The following is a 21417-nucleotide window of genomic DNA, read 5'->3' as shown; positions in this document are numbered from 1 at the left end:
GCCACGCTGGGAGCGGCGGGGAGAGGCATGGGGAGCCTCCCCCGGCGGGCGGTTCGGCCGCATCTCCTTCCTTGTTAAATAAATAACCGGGATCTCTTTGCCTCCTGTCTCAGACTACCAGGCAGGAGTTCCTGCATCGCTTCACAGAGTATCTCAGGAGCCCTGGGCTGGCCTTAGCCAGCGCCGGGAAGGAGAAGGAGCGCGTGAGGAGCTGCCGGGGCAGGCCGGGCGCGGGCGGCAGCGCCGCCATCCCTGGCACAGGGCAGGTACCGCTGGTAGCGCCGGCAGGCTAGGGCAGCGGGGCCTTGTGGCTTCAGTGTTGACAACGAGCATGCGCCGCTGGCTGCGCCCCCGCGGATTGGCCGCCCGGCGGCGCGCGCTGCCCGGCCCGGCCCGGCCCGGCACCTGTATGGCGGGCGCGGCCCGCTGCGCGCGGCTGGGGCCTGCGCCGCTATGCGGGGGGCGGGGCGGCGGGGTCGGTGCACGTCGGGCCGGCGGCGGACCCGGGCCCGGCGGGTAGCTCAGGTCGGTGTGGGGGTTGGGGGGCGGCGGTGGCGGCCGGGCCCGGGGGCCACCTCAGCTCCCGGGTACCGCGCGGGGGGAGCTCCCCGTGTCCCCGCCACCCCCGGGCCCTGCCCTCCCCGCTGCCCCCGCAGCCCGTGCCACGGTTTCCCCGGTCTCTTGAGGGGACAGCGGTGCGAGGCTGCCGCAGCGGCCACGGGGTAGCGCACAGGAGCCGCAGCCGGGTGTGGGGAGCGCGGGGCGAGTCGGCACCGAGCGGGCACCGAGCCGGGCTGCGCCCCGAGTGGCGGCGGGGACGGACGGGGCGGTTTGCCTCGTTCCTGGAAATCAAACGATCAAATATTTGGTTATCTCAGAGGTCGCTCATGAAAAACGCGCTGTAGCTCCTTTGAAAGATAACCTATCAGCAGAGAGCCTCTTTAGCAAAATGTTCTTGTGGGGGTGTGGAGGCTTTAGCATTGTTTGCTTAGAGCCTTGAAACTCTGTCCCTCAGAAGGCTAGGAATTAGTCAGGAAAGGGAGGAGAGAAGGACGATGCTTCCAGGGATAAAACTCATCACCCTACCCCTGCTGCACAGGACATGCTCAGCCTGTAGGTTCAGGATTTTAAAGTACTTAGAAACCCTGCAGATCATTTGGAGGACAGAAAGGGCTTGAATGTGTGTAACATTTGTCCTGTCTCTAAGAAGAGTCTGTCAGTTCACTGGCATGATGAGCTTTATTTCATATTTGGCTGTGGAATAGATTGTTATCTCTGCCTGCCTTTAGTGTGTGAAGAATGCAGCATTGTCCAGCTTAATCCTTTTTAGCCTTAAAAGTCTTTTGAGGCCATTCAAGCCTTTCCTAGTGTGCAAAAGTGGAGAAACTAAAGGAGAAGGAAAAACTAAGGGGAGAAATTGAAATGGAATTGTTGTTTTTACTTAAGGCTTCCAGCAAAGACGACAACCCCGTGTTCCACAGGCCCCTGGCTCTGGGCCCCAGTGCTCCCAGGCAGGATCCATGTGTGGGGAGTTGGGGCAGGATGGAGAGCCTGGGGCTGCCAGCAGTGACCCTTGGGGATGGCACCACGGCCTACCTGCAGCAGGCTGGCAGAGGTAACACAGCCTTGGACTGCCAGGGCTCAGAGTCTCTTCCTGGCTCTGAAATTAAAGTCAGACTCACCAAAAGCACCCCTTACGGCATGGGAGCTGCCACACATGCATGGCCACTTCACACGGGCAGCTGGTGACTGTTGGATTTGCACTGAAGTCTGATGTAAAACAAAATACAAATCAAACATGTCTCTGGTTTGGAAATGAAGCTGTGGAGATGGGAGAGCTGTTGCTGTAGAAAATAAAGGTGCTATTCAGACTAGAAGAGCCCCATTCTTTCCAGGGTTGCTGTGGACAGGGAGCTGATGCTGTGACCTGCAGTGCTCTGCTCCACCAAAACTTCCCTTGGACTGAGCAGGTGGTTTTACATCACTGGTGTGCACAGAGTTTGGTTCACAGCAGTGCTTTTTTCACTCAAAGAGGTGCCAAATTCCACATCTGCCCTTACTCTGGTGTTTGTGAGGTGCCCCTTTCCAGCACCCACTGCTCCCAGGCAGAGGAGTACGCTGTTTCCCAGCCTGCAGAACAGGATGGAGGAGTTGTGCAGCTCCCTGGGGTTGCTCTCCTGCTTTATTTTCTGTGCAAACTCACTGCAAGTTTATTACACATGTGGAACTGGGCTGTCTTGGAACCATCAGGTTGTGTGACACCCCCACCCCCCCAACCTTATACTCCAGGTGAAACCAACCTGGATTCTCCATGTTCAGTGAGATGGAGCAAAGTCCTCTCTGCATCAAATCATTTGGTAACTAAGTCATTATTAGGGTTTGCACAGAGTCAGGCTTTGGCAGAGTTCAGTCTCTACAGCCTGAACAGTCTCTACAACACTGGCAGCACTTTAGGCCCCTTAAGGTGCTGTAATTGTTTCCTAACAGTTGAGCCTCTGCCAAAGTAGTAGATAACTCTCCAGGCACTTCCTGATGCTACTTAGCGCACTCAGTTGATTTTTTTTCTTCCAACACAAGTGTAATTGCTTTCTCTGTATGCTCTGTCCTTCTTCTCCTTGGCATGAGGACCTGTGAGGGGCAGCTCCTCAACAAGGAATGCCTGAAGGTCTTTGTCCTGTGTCCTGTCTAGAAAAGTGCTATGCCGGCATTTTTGGGAAGTGGAGCCCCTCTGTGGCGGAAAACTGATCCATATCAGCCCAGAAGTGACAATTCCTCCCTTTTGGGGGAGTGTGGGAAGTAAGTGGGACAGGAGGACTGGGCTCAGCAGCTGATGGATGGCATGTTTTAGCTGTTCCAGGTGAAAAGCTGATTGAAGGGCAAGTCATTGAACTTGAAGATGGGACCACAGCTTATATCCATCAGGTGACAGTTCAGAAAGGTGAGGAACACACATTCCCCTCTTTCTGTTTGGAAGGACACTGTAGATGCGGCTGCAGCTCCCAGTGCTCCAGCATTTGGGCTCCTCTGTCAGTTCCAGTTTTCAAAAGTCCATGTGAGTGTAGGGCTTTCGTTGGGGTTTTCTTTCTTGTGGTTTTGAAGCTGAATAAACAAGGACATTGCCTGCAAAGCTTTTAGCAATCTGATGAGAAGGTGAATTTGGTGGAGGTGGAGACAAATGTTTAAGTGTCATTTCACCTGTGGGCTCTCCCTATTGTAATACCACAAGTCCAGTGCTCTGTGTCCTGTGTTGGTGCCAGCCACTTAGTACACGCAGAGCTTGTTTCATGTGGGAGCAGTTGGACAGGAATTTCCTCTGAAGTGTGGGATAATATATTACTTCTGAGATAGGTGTTGGTTGGGGGGTCATGTGGGGATTGTTTGGAACAATGCCACCTTGGTCCTTGACCCATCAGCCAATGTCATCTCTGAAATCAGGTAACGTTAGTCTGAGAGGTGTTGGGAATCTAGTTCATGGTGGCAGGCACCAAAGTGGCACAGAGGAATCATCCTTGGCCATGCTAAGATGCAAAAGGGCAGGTGGAAAGAGCTCTGTTACTTTGGGCAGTCCTTCCTTGATGCTCCCAAGTTCCTTGTATGCCACCTCCCTCTTCTGTTCTCTAAAGGCTGCTTGAAATTGATGTTTTGTAGCTGGCTGTGCCCCTTTCAACTCTTCATCCACTTCCCTGCCTTCACATACACAGTGAGAGGGGTTCTCCTTCTCACCCCTTCTTCCCCTGCCATAGGATGTTTGTGTTCTCCTTCACACACGCCGTGCCAGAGCCATTCTTCTTGTCTGGGATGTATGTCTAATAATTCATATAATTCATATGTCATATACTTCAGAATGTCTGCATTGAGGCACTGCATTACTCCTTTGAGCAAAGGAAGAGGCAAATTGTGCATGAAGCCTTGAAAACCTCATCATTCACATCAGAAGGGCTCAAATGGTGCCTTAAAACCTACAGCTGTGGTTGCCTTTCAGGGCAAGCAGGCAGCCCGGTGTCCTCTCCTGTCTGAACTGCCACAGTATTCCCCATCCTGACTCCTCCAGGAGGGTGTGTAGATGTATTTCTTTTCTTTTAGAGGCTGTGGCTTTTGAAGATGGGCAGCCAGTGGTACTGGAGGATGGCAGCACAGCCTTCATACACAGCACAGCTAAAGGTAAATCACTCCCTGATCTTTCCCTGGCAGCTGGAGAGAAGCTGCTGAAATGTCTCAGGTTTCCATGGCTGGGGAGCTGAAGCACTTTTTTTCTGCCTCACACTGAGCCTTTTTTCAGCTGAATTTTTTTCAGCTCTTTATCTGAAAGTTTCCTCCTGCAGAGAGTTATGAGCCTGGCACATTCCAGGCTGTCCAGCTAGAGGATGGTTCCACTGCCTACATCCACCATCCTGTCATCGTGGCACCTGGCAGCACCATCCTGGAAGTGCAGACAGAAACTGGGCTCAGAGAGTTGGCTGGGGATGAGGAAGATGATGGCTTTGATGTGGACACCATTAATGCATTGCAGCAGTATGGCAGGAAGGTGAGGGCACAGCATCTCTTGGCCTGAGTTTGTGCCCTCCCTTCAGCAGTGCTTGTGTGCATCTGTCTGGCAGCAGCAGCTTTGAGAGAAGCAACTGGAAGGGCTCCAGTGTGAGTGCCACTGCTGAGGGGTGCCTGGCAGCGGGGGACACAGAGCCAGGGCTGTTTGGTCCCATGGAGTGCTGGGCCTGCCACCCTTAACCTGCTGCAGGCTCAGGTCTAGGAAGGGAGGAGAGCTGCTGTGATACAGCCTTTGGTGTGTCAGCAGTGGCTAAGCCATGGCCACTGTCCCCATGGTGACGAAGGCCTCAAAACCAAAACAGCTTCACATCCTGATGTGCAGTCACTCCAGTGTCCCACCTCAATATCCCAGGTACTGCCTTTTTCTCCCATCTCCATAGTGCTGTGGAGCAGGGGCTGCCAGGAGGGTGCTGGCAGGGTGAGCTGGGCACAGACCTTCCTGCCGTGGCAGGCCCAGCCCCTACTCTCTGGGGAAGGGTGGGGTGGCACTGTGGCTGTCACTGCCTTCCTACTCCACACTCTACAGGGAGGCACAAGCAGTGCTTGTGCTTCACACACAGGGGTCTGATGAGGAAGAAGAGGGAGTGACAGACACCTGCCATATGAAGAGTAAGGACTCCAGCAACATCCCTTCCCAGGTCTGAATTTTTCAGTGACTGGAACTAGGCTGAACTCCTCTTTGCCACTAATTATAAAAGCATTGTGGCTTCTCTGCCGAGTTAGCAAACACTAACTGCACATATTTCAAATGAGCTGAGAAAGGGAGTTTCGTGTCTAACAACCCCCAGTGAGCTGGGAAGTAGGAGGGGAAAATGCAGGTTCCTAGAGCCCTGTAACCTGGGCTTCACCATGTGGGTACAAGCTGTTTTGTAGGAACATGTTTTTGGAGGATAGGATTTGTTTTTAGGAACATGCAGGAGTGCATATATATGTCAAGGAGGGAAATATTTGTGTGGGCTTGGTGAAGCTGTGGTGGCTTGCTGGATTGATTCCACTACTTGTCTCAGCAGGATTTGCAGGAGGAGGAGGTGCAAAACAACAGGAAGGGGCAGCAGGTTGGCAGCAGAGCTTTCCGCTGTGGGTACAAAGGTTGTGGCCGCCTCTACACCACTGCCCACCACCTCAAGGTAAAGCAGGTGGCATGGCAGTGTGCAGGCCAGGCCAGTCCCAGGTTACACTGCCAGAGCAGAATGCTCCATTGTGTGCAGCTGAGTGACATGCTGAGCTCCCCAAGAGACCCAGATGTGTCAATTGGCCAAGGTGAAATCCAACAGGGAATTTCAAATTCTCTCCACCAGCATTTTTCCAGTTTTCCTTCTTCCTTGCCTTGGACCTCATTCTAGGGACCTGTTCTTTCTTTCCAAGGTACATGAACGTGCTCACACAGGTGACAGGCCATACACATGTGACTTTCCAAGTTGTGGGAAAGCATTTGCTACAGGTAAGAGTTTCTGTTTAGAGCAGATTTTGTTTTCTGTCCAACCCAATCCCTGCTGAGCTTCAGTCCTAGCTCTGGTGCAGTAGAGCACAATAATCTAGAGCATCTAAAGCTCTAGGAATCACAGGGAATCACAGCACAGGACTTCATTGATTGTGGGCAGATAATGGTGGAAGCAAGGTGGGGAGTGGTGTTAATGTTGGTTATTTCTTCCCTTTCAAGCTTTGCAGACACAACAGACACTCAAGTGCATGGACTGAGGGGTGGTTCTCAGCTTGTAATTGTGTTTCCCTCTCATTAGAAAATTAGTTGTGGTCTCTGTCCTGGATGGGGTATGGGCTGAAGAGCCATGTGAGAACACACAAAGGTGAGAAACCCTACAAGTGTCCAGAAGACATGTGTAGCAAAGCCTTCAAAACCTCCGGGGATCTGCAGAAACACTTCCGCACGCACACAGGTGAGCAGCACGGGGGAGGAACTGCACAGCGGGCAGCCCAGTGAAAGGGTGTCCAGGGCACTCCAGGTGGCTGGGTGGTGGCAGGTCTCACCCACATCACTCTGTCTGTGCAGGTGAGCATCCCTTCAAGTGCCCCTTCGTGGGCTGTGGCCGCTCCTTTACCACGTCAAACATCCGCAAGGTTCACATCCAGACGCACACGGGTGAGCGGCCCTACGTGTGTGCAGAGCCTGGCTGTGGCAGGGGCTTCACCAGTGCCACCAACTACAAGAACCACATGAGAATCCACACAGGTAGGAGGGAGCAGCAGCAGGGAGATTGGTGGGGCTGGAATGGGCATTCCATCACAAGAGTGGATCTGAGGGAGCTGGAGGAAATAGTGGGAATTGCTTTATTGGATTGATTATTGTTCCAGCAGTATGTCTCCAGCTATTTGTTCTGGTGAGGAATCCCTCCCCAGAGCATGGGGAGAGTGAAGCTCAGCTCTGTGGCCTCTGCCCTAGGAGAGAAGCCGTACCTGTGCACCGTGCCAGGCTGTGGGAAGCGCTTCACAGAGTACTCCAGCCTGTACAAGCACCACGTGGTGCACACACACTGCAAGCCCTACACATGCAGCAGCTGTGGCAAGACCTACCGCCAGACCTCCACACTGGCCCTGCATAAGCGCAGCAGCCACGGCGAGCTGGAGGCCACCGGGGAGAGCGAGCAGGCCCTCTACGTGCAGCAGCAGCTGGAGGGTGAGCAGCCACTCCCCCCATCAAGGTGTGGCAAAGAGGAGGGAGGTGTCAGCAAGAGCAGGCACGCCCCTCTCAGACCCAAGTGTGTGCCGTGTTCTCCTGCCTCCCCATCAAATCCAGATCTATTGGAAGGTCCTTGCTGTAAGGTACAGGTTGGGAACAGGCCCCTGCCCATTCTGTGGTACAGGGAGAGGTAAAGGCCCTTCCTGCCAGGCCATCGCTGTGCTGGTGTCATCATGGTCTTGTGCTCTTTTGTGCTGGCCCTTGAGGCCACAGGTAGGTCCAGAGTCTAAGCATGTGCTTTCACACTCGGATAATGCTGCTCTTCCCCTTTGATCCAGCTGCTGCGGCTGTTTACAGAGGCTCTCCACTGAAGAGTCAGCATATTGCTTTCCTGTCAGAGAGGGAGGAAGATGCTGTTCCTACACGAGTCTCGCTTATCTCTCAGGATGGGACAGAGCAGGTATGGACATGGACAGCCTCCAGCATGTCAGGGACAGCAGTTATTATCTGAAGTGAGATTCTGTCTCTACTCAGCCATGGTGTTCTTTGCAGACCCTTTTTCCAGCATTTTTTCAGACCTTGGAGCTTCCTGGGCTCTTTCTGCCCTGAGGCCTCCCTCCTACAGCCTCACCCACTGCCGCAGTGTTGATTTCAGGGTTCTCTGGCCCTGATGCCCCCCTTACTGATGTGGTCTCTGGGTGTTTGTGACTGGCAGCCCTTGGCTCCCTGCAGCTCCCCAGCTCTGCTGACCCAGGCTGGATCTGGAGATGTTTTGTCATCACAGCAGTGCTTTTCTTGTACTTCCCTCCACCAGCTGCCCCTGTGCTGACTGGAAAAAAACTTCCTTCTGTGGCACAAGGCAAAGGAAACAGCTGCCACCAGTGACCTGTTTCCTCTTAGCCTGAGATGCTCCTGATGCTGCAATGCACAAAGTTGTCTCTGTCCAGGCTTGAGACAAAAGGCTGAATGGGAAGGGGAGATATGATAGAAGGAGGAGGGCTGAAGACCCAAGCTCTGAGTTCTCTGTCATCAGTTTTATCCGTGGTCCTGGGCAAAGTTCTTGGAGTTCCCTGTGCCTTGAGTCTTGTAGAGACTGTTTCCTCCTTGCCCAGACATTGCTGAACTCAGGAGTTGCCTAAGACTCCCTGAGCATCTGCTGTCATCCCCAGGTCAGTCTGTCTCAGGAAGAGCTGCAGGCCCTGGGCAGTGCCATCAGCATGGTGATGCAGAGCAAGGCCCTCGCTGTGCCTGAGGGAGAGCTGGCCGGTGGTGACACTGGGGAGAGCTGGCCGGTGGTGACACTGGGACCATGACTGTGGCCAACACCAGTGGCACTGAGGCACAGGAGGTACAGACAAAACTGGGACTGTCCCTGATTCCTCTGCTAGATAAGAACTGCATTTTCTTTTAAAACATGATCATCTGAACTTTTCCCAGGTGACCATAGTTGCCTCTGGGGCAGTGGTGTCAGAGGAATCAGACATGGCCCTGCTCTGTCATCAGCAGGTGGCATTGCTGGCCACCTCCCATGGCACCCACATTGCTGTTCAGGTACCACATGGCTCTTGCCACCATCCCCTTCACTCCCTGGCCACCTGATGCCTGCAGCACTTGCCCTCTGGCCCTGCTGCATCACTGCTTGCCCAGGGGGCTTGCTCATTCATTCACAGATGTCCTGTGTGCAGAGGACAGCAGGGACATCCTGCTGGGATTACAGAATGCCCCTTTGTAAACAGCCTCTGCTTCCCATCTGTGTCATCCACCTGTGTCACCCCTCTGTCCTGCTGGGAGCCACCCTGAGCTGCCTTTTGGGGGTTCAGCACTCACTCTCTCTCTCCCCCTTCCCTCCCCCAGCTGGAAGAGCAGCAGAGCCTCCCCCAGCTGGAGGAAGCCCTGAGCATGGCCACAGCAGTCATCCACTACAAGCCAGTGGCAGCTGACACAGCCCTGCCTGAGAAGGGCAGCTGAGGCCAGCAGAGAAGTCGGGGCAGGGGGAGTGGCAGCCCCAGGCTGCCGTGTGCAGGGGAGGCGGATGCTGCAGGCAGGACATGGGGCAGGGACGGTGTCTGAGCCAGTGCCAGCATGTGCCCTGTTCCAGCCAGGACACTGACAGGGCAGCACAGCTGGGGTGACCCTGTCTGAAGGGCTCTTCCCTCCAGGGAGGGAGGGCAAATACACTGGGCTGCTGCCTGTTCCTGGGCTCTGAGCAGCAGCCCTCTTTTGAGGGGCACTTCCTGCCCTCTCCCTCTAGGAATGGTCTGACAGCTCCCCTTTCTTGCCCACCCCTCCAGCTCAGGGGCAAGTGGGCAGCACATGCACAGAAGCAATAAAGACCCATCAGAGCAAGCCCAGGCTGTCCTGAGCTCCTCGGTATGGAGGGTGGCCAGCTCCTGTCACTGGAGCCAGCACTGGGATGACTCCACCAGCAGTTCTCCCATCTCTTTGTCATGCTCCTTTCTCAAGCAAGGCTTCCATGGCAGACTCCTTGGCTGTGGACCAGAGCTGCCAGCACTTACCAGGAGCTGAGCTAGACCTGGATGTAAATGCTGAGTTGAAATAAAAAAATTAAAATTTTGTTTTTAAAAGGACCCCCTTTCTCTTTGGTGGAAGCTGGGAGGGGGTGGGATGAATGTTGGTGTTTAGCAGCTGTAAGAATTAAGGACATTGAGGAGATTTGAGATTTGTGGAACTGACCAAACATGTCCTGCCAAAGCAGCAGCTGTCCCAGGGGAGGGCTGGGAGCAGGGTGAGCTGTACCCTCTGAGCCCTTAGCATGGGGCTAGGAGTGGCTAAGACATGTCCTTGAAATCTCTCTTCAGGCCTTGGCTCTTCCAGGGCCACCAGCAAGACTAGATTTAGGGAACTGTGTCTGTGAACACATCCTACATCCTCCCCTGAGCTGGGAGAGAGACCTGGGCTGGTGTCCTGCTCCCACAGGTGCCTTCAGCCCCTCCCCTGCCACGGGTGCTGGGTGGACAGAGCTGGGGAAGACCTTCTAGATCCTCGAGTCCAGCTGTGAACCTGAGCCTGGCACAGGCTCACGGCAGTCGCGTGGGTCGTTGTTTGGACATCCTAGAGGAGTTTGTAGAGAAAGATATTTCCGCGGGCACGGAACGGGCACAGCCCGAGACGATGCCACAGGCTGAGTCTCCGCTCGCCTAGTACGATCCCTTCCAAAGGCAGCGCTCCCGCTGCGAGGGGAAGCTGCTGCTTGAGACACGGCGGGGATTTCTCTCTCCAAAACGCAAATTACAACGGACGTTTTGATCTCTGTGCCGAGGTCAGCAGAGGCTCGATGAGCCCCGGCCGTGCGGGGAGCGGCGATGGAGCCCGAGGGGTTCCCGGGGCGCCCCGAGCAGGCGGCGCTCCCGCCCCGCGTCCCGCCCGTCCGGGCGGCTCCAGGAACCGGATCCGCGGGCTCGGCAGAGCCGCCGCCGCCGCCGCCAGCCATGGACCTGCGAGCCGAGCTGCTCAAGTCCATCTGGTACGCCTTCACCGCCCTGGACGTGGAGAAGAGCGGCAAGGTCTCCAAATCCCAGCTCAAAGTGAGTCCCCGGGGAGCTCGCACGGATGGAGGGTGGGCAGCGGGCAGCGGAGCGAGTCCGGGGCTGCTTTACATCCCCGCCGGATGAAATTGTATTTACATCCCCACGGAGAAACTGTTAAATATTAAGATCAATAAGATCTTGTTGTTGCCTCCACGTTAGTTCTGGTGAAGTTCTTAGGCTCGGTGGCATCTTCCTTTAAAAAAAGGGGTGGGAGGGAATTCATGCTGAAATGTGTTTTCTAGGTGAAAATGATAAGAAATCTAAATTTAGTTATCGGTTTCTTGTGCTTTTATGGCAAAGAGCCCAAACTCTGTTTACATTTTCTTGCTTGCCTGAGCATCTGTGTTTCTCCTTACTGAGCCAGTAGGTTGGGAGGTAGGGACAGGTTGTTTTTAAACAAAAACTCCTCAGTGGTGTGGCCAGAAATAGCACAGCACTTTAAAGAACTCTCCACTTTCCCCTCTCCCTAGCCTTAGCAGCTTTCAGAGGGCTCATGCCCTCAGCCCTTCATCAAACCCATCATAGCTTTAAAAACCTTTTTGTCTGCCCCCGGTCCAGGATTGCTGAAACTCACCAGGGAACCCCTTGGCTCTGAGAATAATTGATTTTTTAAACTTTGCACACGGTGGGAATGTGGTTTTTTGGTCTGTTTTGGTTCTTAGGCTGGCACTGGGGTTGGAAATGCTGGTTGGTACCAGGGTCTGAGATGAGAGAAGAGACCTGAGCAGGGACATGCTGAGCACAGGGAGGTATTGCGTCAGGACTTGGAAGCTGCTGCCGGTCTGCAAAACCAGCTTTGAACCACTGCAAAAAGACCCACTTTTCCTCTATTCCCTCTATTTTATAGGGCTTCCCTAAGACACACTGCAGGGAAGGTGCTGGACTTTGGGAGGGGCATGTTTTGCCCCAGAATTAAGAGTTTTATTTGAGGGGATCTGGAGGAGTAGCAGCAGGAGGCAGATCCTTCCTGCTCAGCCTTTGCAGCTGTGAGCCTTCAGCTGCCCCCCAAACTCGTGGCATGTACCCTGCGAGCCACACTCACCTGCTAAAACTGTAGAAATAGCTGAAGGAATTAAGTGAAAATCCTAAAGTAGGCCAGAGGTTTGCTAATCCTTAAGAGGGGCTTGCTGTGCTCCCTTCACAGCATCCCCTGCACCACTGTTCTGGGTCCAGAGCCTGGCCCAGGCGTGGGATGGACCCAAAAGCACCAGCAGTGCTTGTCCTGTGAGATCTTTATCACCGGTGACGATGCTGAAGACACAGAGACTCTGATTTTAATGGCAGTTTCATGGACAGTTCGTGTAGAGTCTGCAAACTGTGGTGTAGGGGCTGTGGTGATACTGGGGATGTGACTTCGTCCAGGGGGACACTCCAGAGCGGAAAGGATTTTCTCCCATGCACCTTCAGTGACAGGATGGGTGGGCGGCAGGTCATTGAACAGCAAAGCTCAGCTCTGGATGACTTTCCCACTGTCTCAAGGCCAGGGAGAGCTTGTTTCCACCCCCAAAAACACTCGAGTTTTTCCCAGCCTACACAGGCCAGACGCGGTTCAGTGAGGAAGGAATCCAGGGTCCTGCAGCTCTGAGCAATAAAGTGTTAAAGGCACTGAGCCCTCTCCAAACTCCTCCAGGGTTGCTGAGCCCTGAGCCAGGCTGTGCTCTGCTTCCTCACCCGGGCGTGTTGCTGCATGAAGGGTCTTGAACAGAGGTGGGAGAGACACCAGGTTTGCACCTACAGGACAGAACCAGCCTCAGAGCTGGGTGGGAGCATCCTGGCAGAGCAGGAGCCGGCGGCTGAGCTCCAGCCACACTCCAGGCAGTTGCTGTGAACATGTCAGGGTTTCCAGCGTGAAAGGTGCAGCTGTGGGAAGCCGTTGGGCTCCTTGCAGCCACTTCTGCACAGGCAGGCATGTGCAGATGCTGCTGTGAGTGTAGGTGCGTGTGTGTGCACAGGAAGGAAGGACAGCTTGCGGTCGGGTGCTGCATGCCCAGCGAGGCCGGGTAGTTTTGCTCCCAGCACAGGCACACCAGCAGCCCTGTTCTTGGGAAGCGTTTGTGCTCTCAGTGCCATTGCATCCCCCTCCCCGGCAGGGCTGGAAGGGCTGTGGATACGGGATGGGGTGTGGTCCCTCACTGTGGCCATGCCTGGCTGGAAATACCAAGAACTGCCCTGGTGCTTTTGGGGCCACTCCTGGGTGATGGGTGTGACAGCGGTGGGAGAGGGTGGAGAACAGAAACAAGGCTGGTGCTCAGAGGAATGAAGGGTACTAGGAGGAGTCAGGCAGACCCCTGACCCCCTGGCCATCCCCTGCATTACACAGGGTAAAGGTTGTACCAGGAAACTGCTTTTGTAGCATCCCTTTCCCCTGCTGATATTCTTCTCCTGTCACTGTTTCAGAGCCTGCAAGGGTTTCTCACCTCTCTTATCTCCAGTCATGCCACCGTTGACCAGGCCAGGGCTTTCCTCCCCGTTTGTCAGTGACAGCCCTGCGAGAGGAGGGGCTTTGGGTCACAGGATGTCAGGATGGATGGAGGAGCTCAGGGTGTCACTGGGCTTTTTAGGGGTGCTCTGGGAGGAGGGGCAAAGGATGGAGATGAGGGCCCACATCAGAAACACAGAATGCTCCCCAAACTTTGAATTCATCCTGATGGATTTGTTACCTGGAGGTAGCAATCCTGGAGGATGTCCATGAGATTCCCAGGCCTTTCCACCACTGTGTGGACCCTGGGGCTGCACTGCGCCCCAAAAGGCACAGCCATAGCAGCAGTGCTCCAGGCTACAGCCCTGTTGTGTGAGCACAGGGTGGAGTCCTGCTGATCCCATTGGTCCAGAGGGTGGAAAAGAGAACGAAAATCTGGTTGAACAAGAACTGTCTCCAGCTGCAGCAGCTATCATGGCCTCAGGCATCTCTTCTTCTGCTGGGAGAAAATTTCCAGCCCTGCACAGAGTAAGGATGCTGCTCCATCACCTCCAGCCCCTCTCTTGAACCCTTGGCAAGCTGCATTGGCAGATCCATGGAGTGGGGAGGTGTCAGTCTGGGACACTCATTTAACCATCTCCTGCTTCAGGGATGTAAAGGCAAAGAGAGCACCACCTGCCCAGCATCACAAGCTAGAGATGCTGGTGGTGCTCATGGACAGTCTTGCTCTAGGCTTTCCAGCACATGGGAAATACATGAGCTTGTGAACATGCTTTATTTGGGGGGATTTGAACAAAACGGGCTGTTGGTGAGTCTTGCTGAGTATTTCTGGGGAAGGTGCATCTCCAGATCTCCATTGTCTGCTTCTATTCCAGACAAAACCTTTGCTTAGTTTCTCACCAGTTTTTCCTATTTTCATGTTTCCATCTTTCTGTGCCCCCAGCAGTAGCTGCTGGTTGTGCCAACTGCATAGCTTGGGGTGGCTTATTAGCTTTTCTTAGAGCGAGTCCTGTTTTCTCTGAGAGGTTTGAAACTTATTTCAAGAATTAAGTTCCTCATGTGCCACGAAAAGAAACTAATGTGGAAAAATCCTCAATTTTTGCCTGTTTCTAAATGATTCTCTGAGGTTTACATTTGGAAATTATGCCAAACCCAAACCTTGAATCAATGCTGTGACTGCTGGGAGGTGATGCCATGCAGGGCACAGTCCCCAGGGGGATAAGTGAGGGGGTGACACCTCGGGGATGTGCTGGGGCAGGGCTGGAGGTTGTTCACCTTCTCAGCACCCCTTGTCTTTGGCCAGGTGCTGTCTCACAACCTGTACACAGTGCTGTGCATCCCCCACGACCCTGTGGCACTGGAAGAGCATTTCCGCGATGACGATGATGGGCCAGTGTCCAGCCAGGGCTACATGCCCTACCTCAACAAGTACATCCTGGACAAGGTGAGTTCCTTGGTCATCCCACAGACCTGTTATTCCTCATGTGAGGACAATGAGGTTCCTGGGAGCTCCCCTTAGCCCTTGGAAATCACATGCCTTGGTGGGTGGAAAGAGGGTGCAGAGACATGGGGACTGCTCAGGTGAATGCCAAAATGAGTGAGAAATGTTTAATAGTCAGCATCTCCCTGGCAAGGATGAAGTCATATCTTTACATCACGGCTCTGGATGGAGCAGCATCTCTGCCCACATTTCCTGAAAGGCTCAGAGAGAGGAATCAGCCCCTTTTACCCTCTCCAGCCATGCTCAAATTTGAGGTGTAACCTCATTTGGAAATGAGGAGAGGGAGAAGGATGAGGTGCAAGCAGGAGCAGAGTTGGGGTGGGTAGGGGCTTTCTCCCTTTCTTCTGCAGTTCAAAGACACCTTTGTCTGGGACGACCAGAGGTTGGTCTGTGGGTGCTGTTTCCTCCACACATGTGAGGAGAGGAACAATGACTGACAGCTTTCTTCCACTGTGTGCTCACAGAAAGAGGCCAGAACTGGGTGCAGTAACCCTTTGCTCCCCAGCATTCTTGTCCATGTGCCAGTCCCCATCCTTGTGCCCATCTTTGCCTTGCCTAGAGCTGGGTAGCAGCTGCCCAGCCTGGGCCAGCAATGCTGATCTTGGCTGCAGGGCAAGCAAGGGCAAAGCCTTCCCCAGCTCCCTCAGCCCAGAGCAGGAGCTGCCCAAAGTCTGTCCAGCCCCATCTCCCTATCACAGAGTGGCCAAAATCCTTCCAGTTGCCCACGTGTTTCTCTGGGAGATGATCTTTAAACCCACCTCTTCTGATTTCACCATGGCTAATAGAATCCCAGAGGCAGCCTGAAAAGGGGAAGTTGGTTTTCCTAGTAAGAGAAGCTTTTGGCTTTTGCCACCTGAAGGTTTTCCTCCAACTTTGCTGCTACAGGCCAAAGTTTGCTCCTGTGCTGGCGATGCATGGCTCACACAGCTGGGATAGGGCACCCAGGGACAGCCAGAGCTCCTCTGATCCCCATCCCAGTTCATCCATCTGCACCAAATGTGCTGCCTGGGGCAGCTCACAGTGCCCAGACACAATTAAAGAACAGCAGCAGGGATGAGGCTGGTGGAGGCACCATTCCTTCTGGCTGCCCTCATGCCAGCACTTCACTCCTCAGTCCCTCTTTGTGCTTGAATGGGATAACAAGAAACTCCAAACCACGGAGGCACTGGGGAGGTGAGCTTGGAGAATTCCACTTCATCCTGCCTGTGCTGCACCCCAGGGTTCCTGCTGGTGCTGCCAATCACCCCATGCTTCTCACTCGACAGATTCTATGAGTGAGGATTTCTTCTCTCCAGCACTTTATCCCCCAGAACTCCCCTCCATAGCTCTTCAGCTCCCCACTCACCCCCTGACTCCTGCCTGCAGGTGGAGGAAGGTGCTTTTGTCAAAGAAAACTTTGATGAGCTCTGCTGGACCCTGACAGCGAAGAAGAACTACAAACCTGACCGGAATGGGAATAGCGTTGTATCCCACCAGGATGCTTTCAAGCTCTGGTGTCTCTTCAACTTTCTGTCTGAAGACAAATACCCCCTTGTCATGGTGCCAGATGAGGTAGGACCTGGCTCTCCCCCCCATCTCTGTCCTCCCAGGGCTCCATGTGCTGGAAAAGCCCCATTTGTGGGTGACACATCCCATTATCACTTCCTGGCATGTCCCACTGCATCCTGCAAGATGTGGTGTTCCAGGGGATAAGAGAGAGGAGGCTGGGGGTGGGACAAGGGGGCTGTTTGCCCTGGACATCCCTACTGTACCCACAGCCACCCCCACCCCAAGAGGGGGACTTTAGAGGGGAGACTCCTTCAAAGTGTTGCTGCTTCTCCTGCCTAGAGGGCAGTGGCAGAACAGACCTGGCTGTCCCTCTCTGTGGCCACTGCCACCCAGTGCTCAGCCCCTGCCCAGCATGAAGAGTGTTAAGGGTGAGGTGCCAGCCAAAGAAAAGCCTCTGGTAGTAATCTCCAAATTCCACAGCATTTATGGGGTAAGGTTCTCCCTTTCTCTGGGGTCAGATTAAACCCCCGTGAGAAGGGGGGCAGATCTGGGGAGAATGCACAAGTGCAGAAGCCAAGAGTGGCCTCAGCAGAAGGAACTTGGCTGGGCAAATGGCTGCTGTTGCCTTGTACCTCATCTGCCTCCTGAGATCAGCAGAAAAGTAAAAAAAAAAAAAAAAAAGGAGAAAAAAGGCAAGAAGCACCATGCTGCACAGACGTAGGAGGGCAACCGCACTTCCTGTGCCCTGGGAGAGGTGTTTCCTGTTCCCCAGACCATGAAAAACTGATTCATCCTGAGCAACTGCATTCAATTCTTGCCCTTCTCACAATTAAATGACATAAAAAAACCAGCTGGATGCGGGGACCCTGCTGTGTGTCACCTTCCTACATGGCTCCATGCAGTCACTCACTGGTCTCAGTCCCCAGACTGTGGGCAGAGGAAAGCTGGCAGCAAAACTTGAGATGGAGTAAGTCTTCCCTACATCATGTCAACCACCTTGACTCTTTTTATTTGCAGTTTTAAAATTATGCTCATCTCCATAGGGACCTGTGCCCCTGCTCCTCCCTAGTGAGTTTTGGAAAGCAGTGGTGCTGAGCTCCCTGTGGCTTTGAGACATCAGTCCTGAATGGGGTTCAGCAGTGTACTAGGGCTCAGCCTGTACTCCCTCAGGCTCTTGACTGCTACAGAGTTTTCTTACTCTGCAGACAAACCAGCCAAAATATCCCAGCCTTGGGGTTAAAAGGGAAAACCTCCCACTGGAGGTCAAACACTAACCCAGTTCCAGTCTCCTGAGCCAGCCTGCTGCCTGGAATGCCTCAACCATCACAAAGGGTGATCCCTCTGGGATCAAGGTCCTGCATCTCCAGGCTGGAGAGAGATGCAGCCTTGGGCTCTCCAAAATGAGTTGATGGGGTGACAGCTCTGGCTTCTTCCTGTCACTGTCTCCCTCCCCACAGGTGGAGTACCTGTTGAAGAAGATCTGCACAGCCATGAACGTGGAGCTGAACTCCTGCGAGCTGGATGATTACCTGTCCCAGGAGCCACAGGGCCAGGGTGGCCTCACGGTCTGGCAGTTCCTCGACATGGTGAACTCGGGCCGGTTCCTGAGAGGCATCGAGCAGGAGGCCATCAGCATGGCTGTGGAGGAGGTGTACCAGGAGGTCATCGAGAATGTGCTCAAACAGGCAAGGACCCCACATGTTCTGTGGCTCAAGCTTCATCCTGCTCTCAACCTGTTCTGATCTCTGTCTCTCGGGCACAGGGCTACCTCTGGAAAAAGGGCCAGCTGAGGAGGAACTGGTCAGAGCGGTGGTTCATGCTTAAGCCCAGTGTCCTGTCCTACTACATGAGTGAGGAACGGAAGGAGAAGAAGGGGAGCATCGCATTGGACAAGCACTGCTGCGTGGAGGTACATCCCGGACCACACTCAGCTTGGGAATAGCAGACCCTTCAGATCCCTGGAAGGGAAGACCCAAGAACACGCAATTTCACATCCATGAGCATGGGAGAGCCAGTCCTGTGGCTGAAGATGGGGGAATAAGGTGGGATACAGTGGGTAACGCTGTGCTGGGTCTTCTCCCTGCAGGTGTTGCCAGACAGGGATGGGAAGAGGTGTATGTTCTGTGTGAAGACCTTGTCCCGCACCTACGAGATGAGCGCCTCAGACACCCGGCAGCGCCAGGAGTGGACACTCGGTCCGTGCCCACCCCACACCCCTTCCCCATGCCCCCTGCATGTCCCCACTGACCATGCTGTCCCTCTCCAGCCATCCAGACTGCCATCCGGCTGCAGGCGGAGGGAAAGAAGTCCCTGCACAAGGATCTGAAGCAGAAGCGACGGGAGCAGCGGGAGCAGCGGGAGCAGCGCAAGGCAGCCAAGGAGGAGGAGACGCAACGGCTCAAGCAGCTGCAGGAGGAAAAGGAGAGGAAGCTGCAGGAGCTGGAGCTGCTCAAGGAGGCCCAGAGGCAAGCAGAGATCCTGCTGCAGGAGGAGGAGAAGCGGCGGAGGAAGCAGCACGAGGAGATGCAGAGAACCCTGGAGATCCAGCTGCAGGAGGCTGAGCAGGTGGGTACATCCCACATGAGCTGTGGTGCTCACGGGGTGCGTGCTTCCTTCTCCTTCCCTTGCCTGGGGCAGTCCAGGGGTTTGGATGTACAGTGCTGCTGCCACCCATCACCTGTGGGCTCTTTTGTGCCTGAGATCCCTTTGAGCAGGAGATGAGGACAACCTGCCTCAAGGGGCTTTAGCTGGGGACAGTGAGAGGCGAGTGCTGGTGCTGGGCTGCCAGGGAGCCCATTTCTGACCTCAGCACTGGCTCCAAATGACACAGTCTGTCTCCTGAGCAGGGAAACAGCTTTGCTTTGGACCTGTCACCATGGGCTGCTCCTGCTCTGGCCCCCTCCACCCTAAGTGGGTTCTGGGAACACTGATGGTGGCCTGGCCAACTGATGGCTCCTGTCCCTGCCACAGGCTCGTGCCTCCATGCAGGCAGAGATGGTCCTGAAGGAGGCAGAGGCAGAGCGGCAGCGCAAGCGCATCCTGGAGCTGGAGGACATGCAGGAGAGGCTCCAGGAAGCCCTGCAGCAGGAGGTGAAAGCACGGCAGGATGAGGAGGCTGTGAGATATGCGCAGGCCAGGTAGGACTAGGGCATCCCTCCCCCTCCTTGTGCAACCCTCCTCTCAGGGCAGCAGCTGGGCATGGGGATGTGTTCCTCAGGGAAACTCAGTGCTCCCGGGTACTGGGATGTGCTGGTCCCAGTATGCAGGCTGGGACAGGGAAAGCTGGTGGAAGAAGTGGCAGGGGGACATCCTCACCTCTTGCTCTTCATTGTCAGGCTACTGGCTGAAGAAGAGGAAAAGCTGAAACAGCTGATGAAGCTGAAGGAGGAGCAAGAAGAATATATCATCAAAACTCAGAGGGAGAAGCAAGTGCTCAAGCAGGAAATGGAGAACAAGAACAAGTGCCTGGAAGAGGCGCAGAAGCAGCTGGAAGAAGTGAGAGTGAACAGGCAGCGGGTGGACCAAGATGTCATGGTGAGCATAACGTCTGTGCCACATCTCTTCACACGGTGAACCTAGGGGACTTTCCACCCTCCCAGAGTCACCTCCATTCTGGAGAAGACCAAGCTGGAATTGCCATGGGGCAATTTCTGAGCTGTGCCATGTGCAGGCACGGTGTGATGCAGTGGCTGAGACAGGACAAGCAAGTCCTACCCTGAGGACAAAGCTCTGGTGTCCAAAGTGATGCTGACAGTTCAAGTGTGTGAGGGGGGAGGGTTGGAGGGGGAGCAAAAGGTCTAGAGGAGGGTGAACTGGGTCTCCAGCCCAGAGGGAACCTCCAATCCAGGCTTACTCAGGGAGGGGAAATCTGTGCCCACGGTCCAGGATCAGGGGCAGTGGGGCAGCAGCTCACCCCTTTCCTCCATCCCCTGCCAGGTGGCCCAGCGGAAGCTGCGACAGGCCAGCACCAACGTCAAGCACTGGAATGTCCAGATGAATCGACTGATGCACCCCATCGGGCCAGGAGGTAGGAGACCAGCTGACCACCCTTCCTTGGACCTCCTGAGCACAGCCATGCTGGGGCATGAGCCCAGACCCCCACCCATCTTCCCCGTTCTGGGGGCATCTGGTGGCTGGAAGGACTCTCAGAGAAGATACCACAGTGCCTCCTGCAAGGAGGGACTCCACAAACTTTTTTCAGAGCCGAACGCTCAGTTTGGGCCCCAGGTAAACAAATCTCTTTTTCTGTCCACCCCCAGACAAGCGAACAAATGTGAGTGGAGGAGTCTTTGCTGGCTACCAGCCCCTTCTGTCACGGAGAGATTCTTCCCTCAAACTCAAGCAGAGGCTGGAGGATAAAGGGAGTGACCCCACGAGGGAAAACAGCGAGGAAAACGTGAGCAACAGTGGGAACAGCAGCATGTTTCCATCTCCAGATGCAGACACCATGGCCACAGAGCCCACCAATTAGCCCACCAGGATGGCAGAGCCCAGCTGGGAATGGCAGGGCTCAGCTTGTCCCTCCAAGTGGATGGTCAGTGTGGTGATCTCTGGATGGAACTAAAGTGGGGACCAGCACAGAGCCTACAGGGGACTGCATAAGGCAGAGGTTCTCCCATTTCCATCAGTAAAGGGCTACAGCCACCATGTGCCAGGAGGCTCAGGCAGCCCAGTGCTGGGGAGAGGGCAGTGGGACCTTCTCCTCTGGACTGCTGGACTCAATTCTTTGTACTCTGTTTTACATCCTGTACTAAAAAAGAGCTGCTGATGGGTCAGGACCCTGTGGCCTAAGGCTGCAGTTCCCTCTTGGTTTCTACAACAGCCCTTCTGCATCACTCACTGTGCTGCAGGGTGTGGGGGCTTGCCACCAGCCAAAGACACCTGGACTGACCAGACGGGGCCTTCTTCTCACCCCCACACCACGCCAGGTGTCCCTAACCACTGTGTTCCCTGGCAGTGATCATTAGTCCTGGAGTCACTTAGTTAGCAGAACTAACAACAATAAAGCTTTTGGAGCCACTGGCCACAGACCTCCTGCCCCACACACTAGTGGCTCTGCAGGCACCAGCCCTCTTTCCTTGGCAGTGCAGGGTTTGGATTCCCCCTGCATGAGCGCCCGCTGAAAGGAATCAGCCACAACATGTGGAAAGTGGCCCCACCAGCAGATTCTGGGTTGATGTGTGGAGGTCCAGGAAAGGCACAGAACAAAACAAAGAAGGCCCAATGGTGCCTTTGGGTGTTCATAGTCTGGAGCATAGAGCCAGGGTCACCTCCGGAACAG

At 54.6% G+C, this 21417-nt stretch overlaps 2 protein-coding genes across 2 annotated transcripts; both read left to right on the top strand.

The window, feature by feature from the left end:
* The first annotated feature begins 422 nt into the window (after window positions 1-422).
* On the top strand, window positions 423-9647 carry ZNF76 (zinc finger protein 76). Its single transcript, XM_088067086.1, is given in 17 exon segments — window positions 423-525; window positions 1447-1615; window positions 2858-2938; window positions 4084-4161; window positions 4323-4525; window positions 4848-4897; window positions 5072-5183; window positions 5556-5672; window positions 5911-5984; window positions 6313-6440; window positions 6554-6733; window positions 6944-7177; window positions 7519-7640; window positions 8350-8457; window positions 8460-8528; window positions 8618-8731; window positions 9035-9647. Coding segments are annotated over 17 exon segments (2025 nt in total). The 5' UTR covers window positions 423-453; the 3' UTR covers window positions 9149-9647.
* A 533-nt stretch (window positions 9648-10180) lies between these two features.
* On the top strand, window positions 10181-21259 carry DEF6 (DEF6 guanine nucleotide exchange factor). The gene is made up of 11 exons (XM_005529376.3): window positions 10181-10725; window positions 14451-14591; window positions 16014-16199; window positions 17594-17821; window positions 17899-18045; window positions 18223-18331; window positions 18403-18701; window positions 19107-19273; window positions 19472-19670; window positions 20073-20163; window positions 20396-21259. The coding sequence occupies exons 1-11, from the start codon at window positions 10504-10506 to the stop codon at window positions 20605-20607; spliced, it is 2001 nt and encodes a 666-aa protein (XP_005529433.2). The 5' UTR covers window positions 10181-10503; the 3' UTR covers window positions 20608-21259.
* Window positions 21260-21417: the final 158 nt, after the last annotated feature.

Source organism: Pseudopodoces humilis, chromosome 26, assembly GCF_049639895.1.
Source record: "Pseudopodoces humilis isolate 2021_Gansu_Grassland_sample_001 chromosome 26, ASM4963989v1, whole genome shotgun sequence".
NCBI lineage: Eukaryota > Metazoa > Chordata > Aves > Passeriformes > Paridae > Pseudopodoces > Pseudopodoces humilis.
This window is presented reverse-complemented; position numbering and strand designations above follow the sequence as displayed.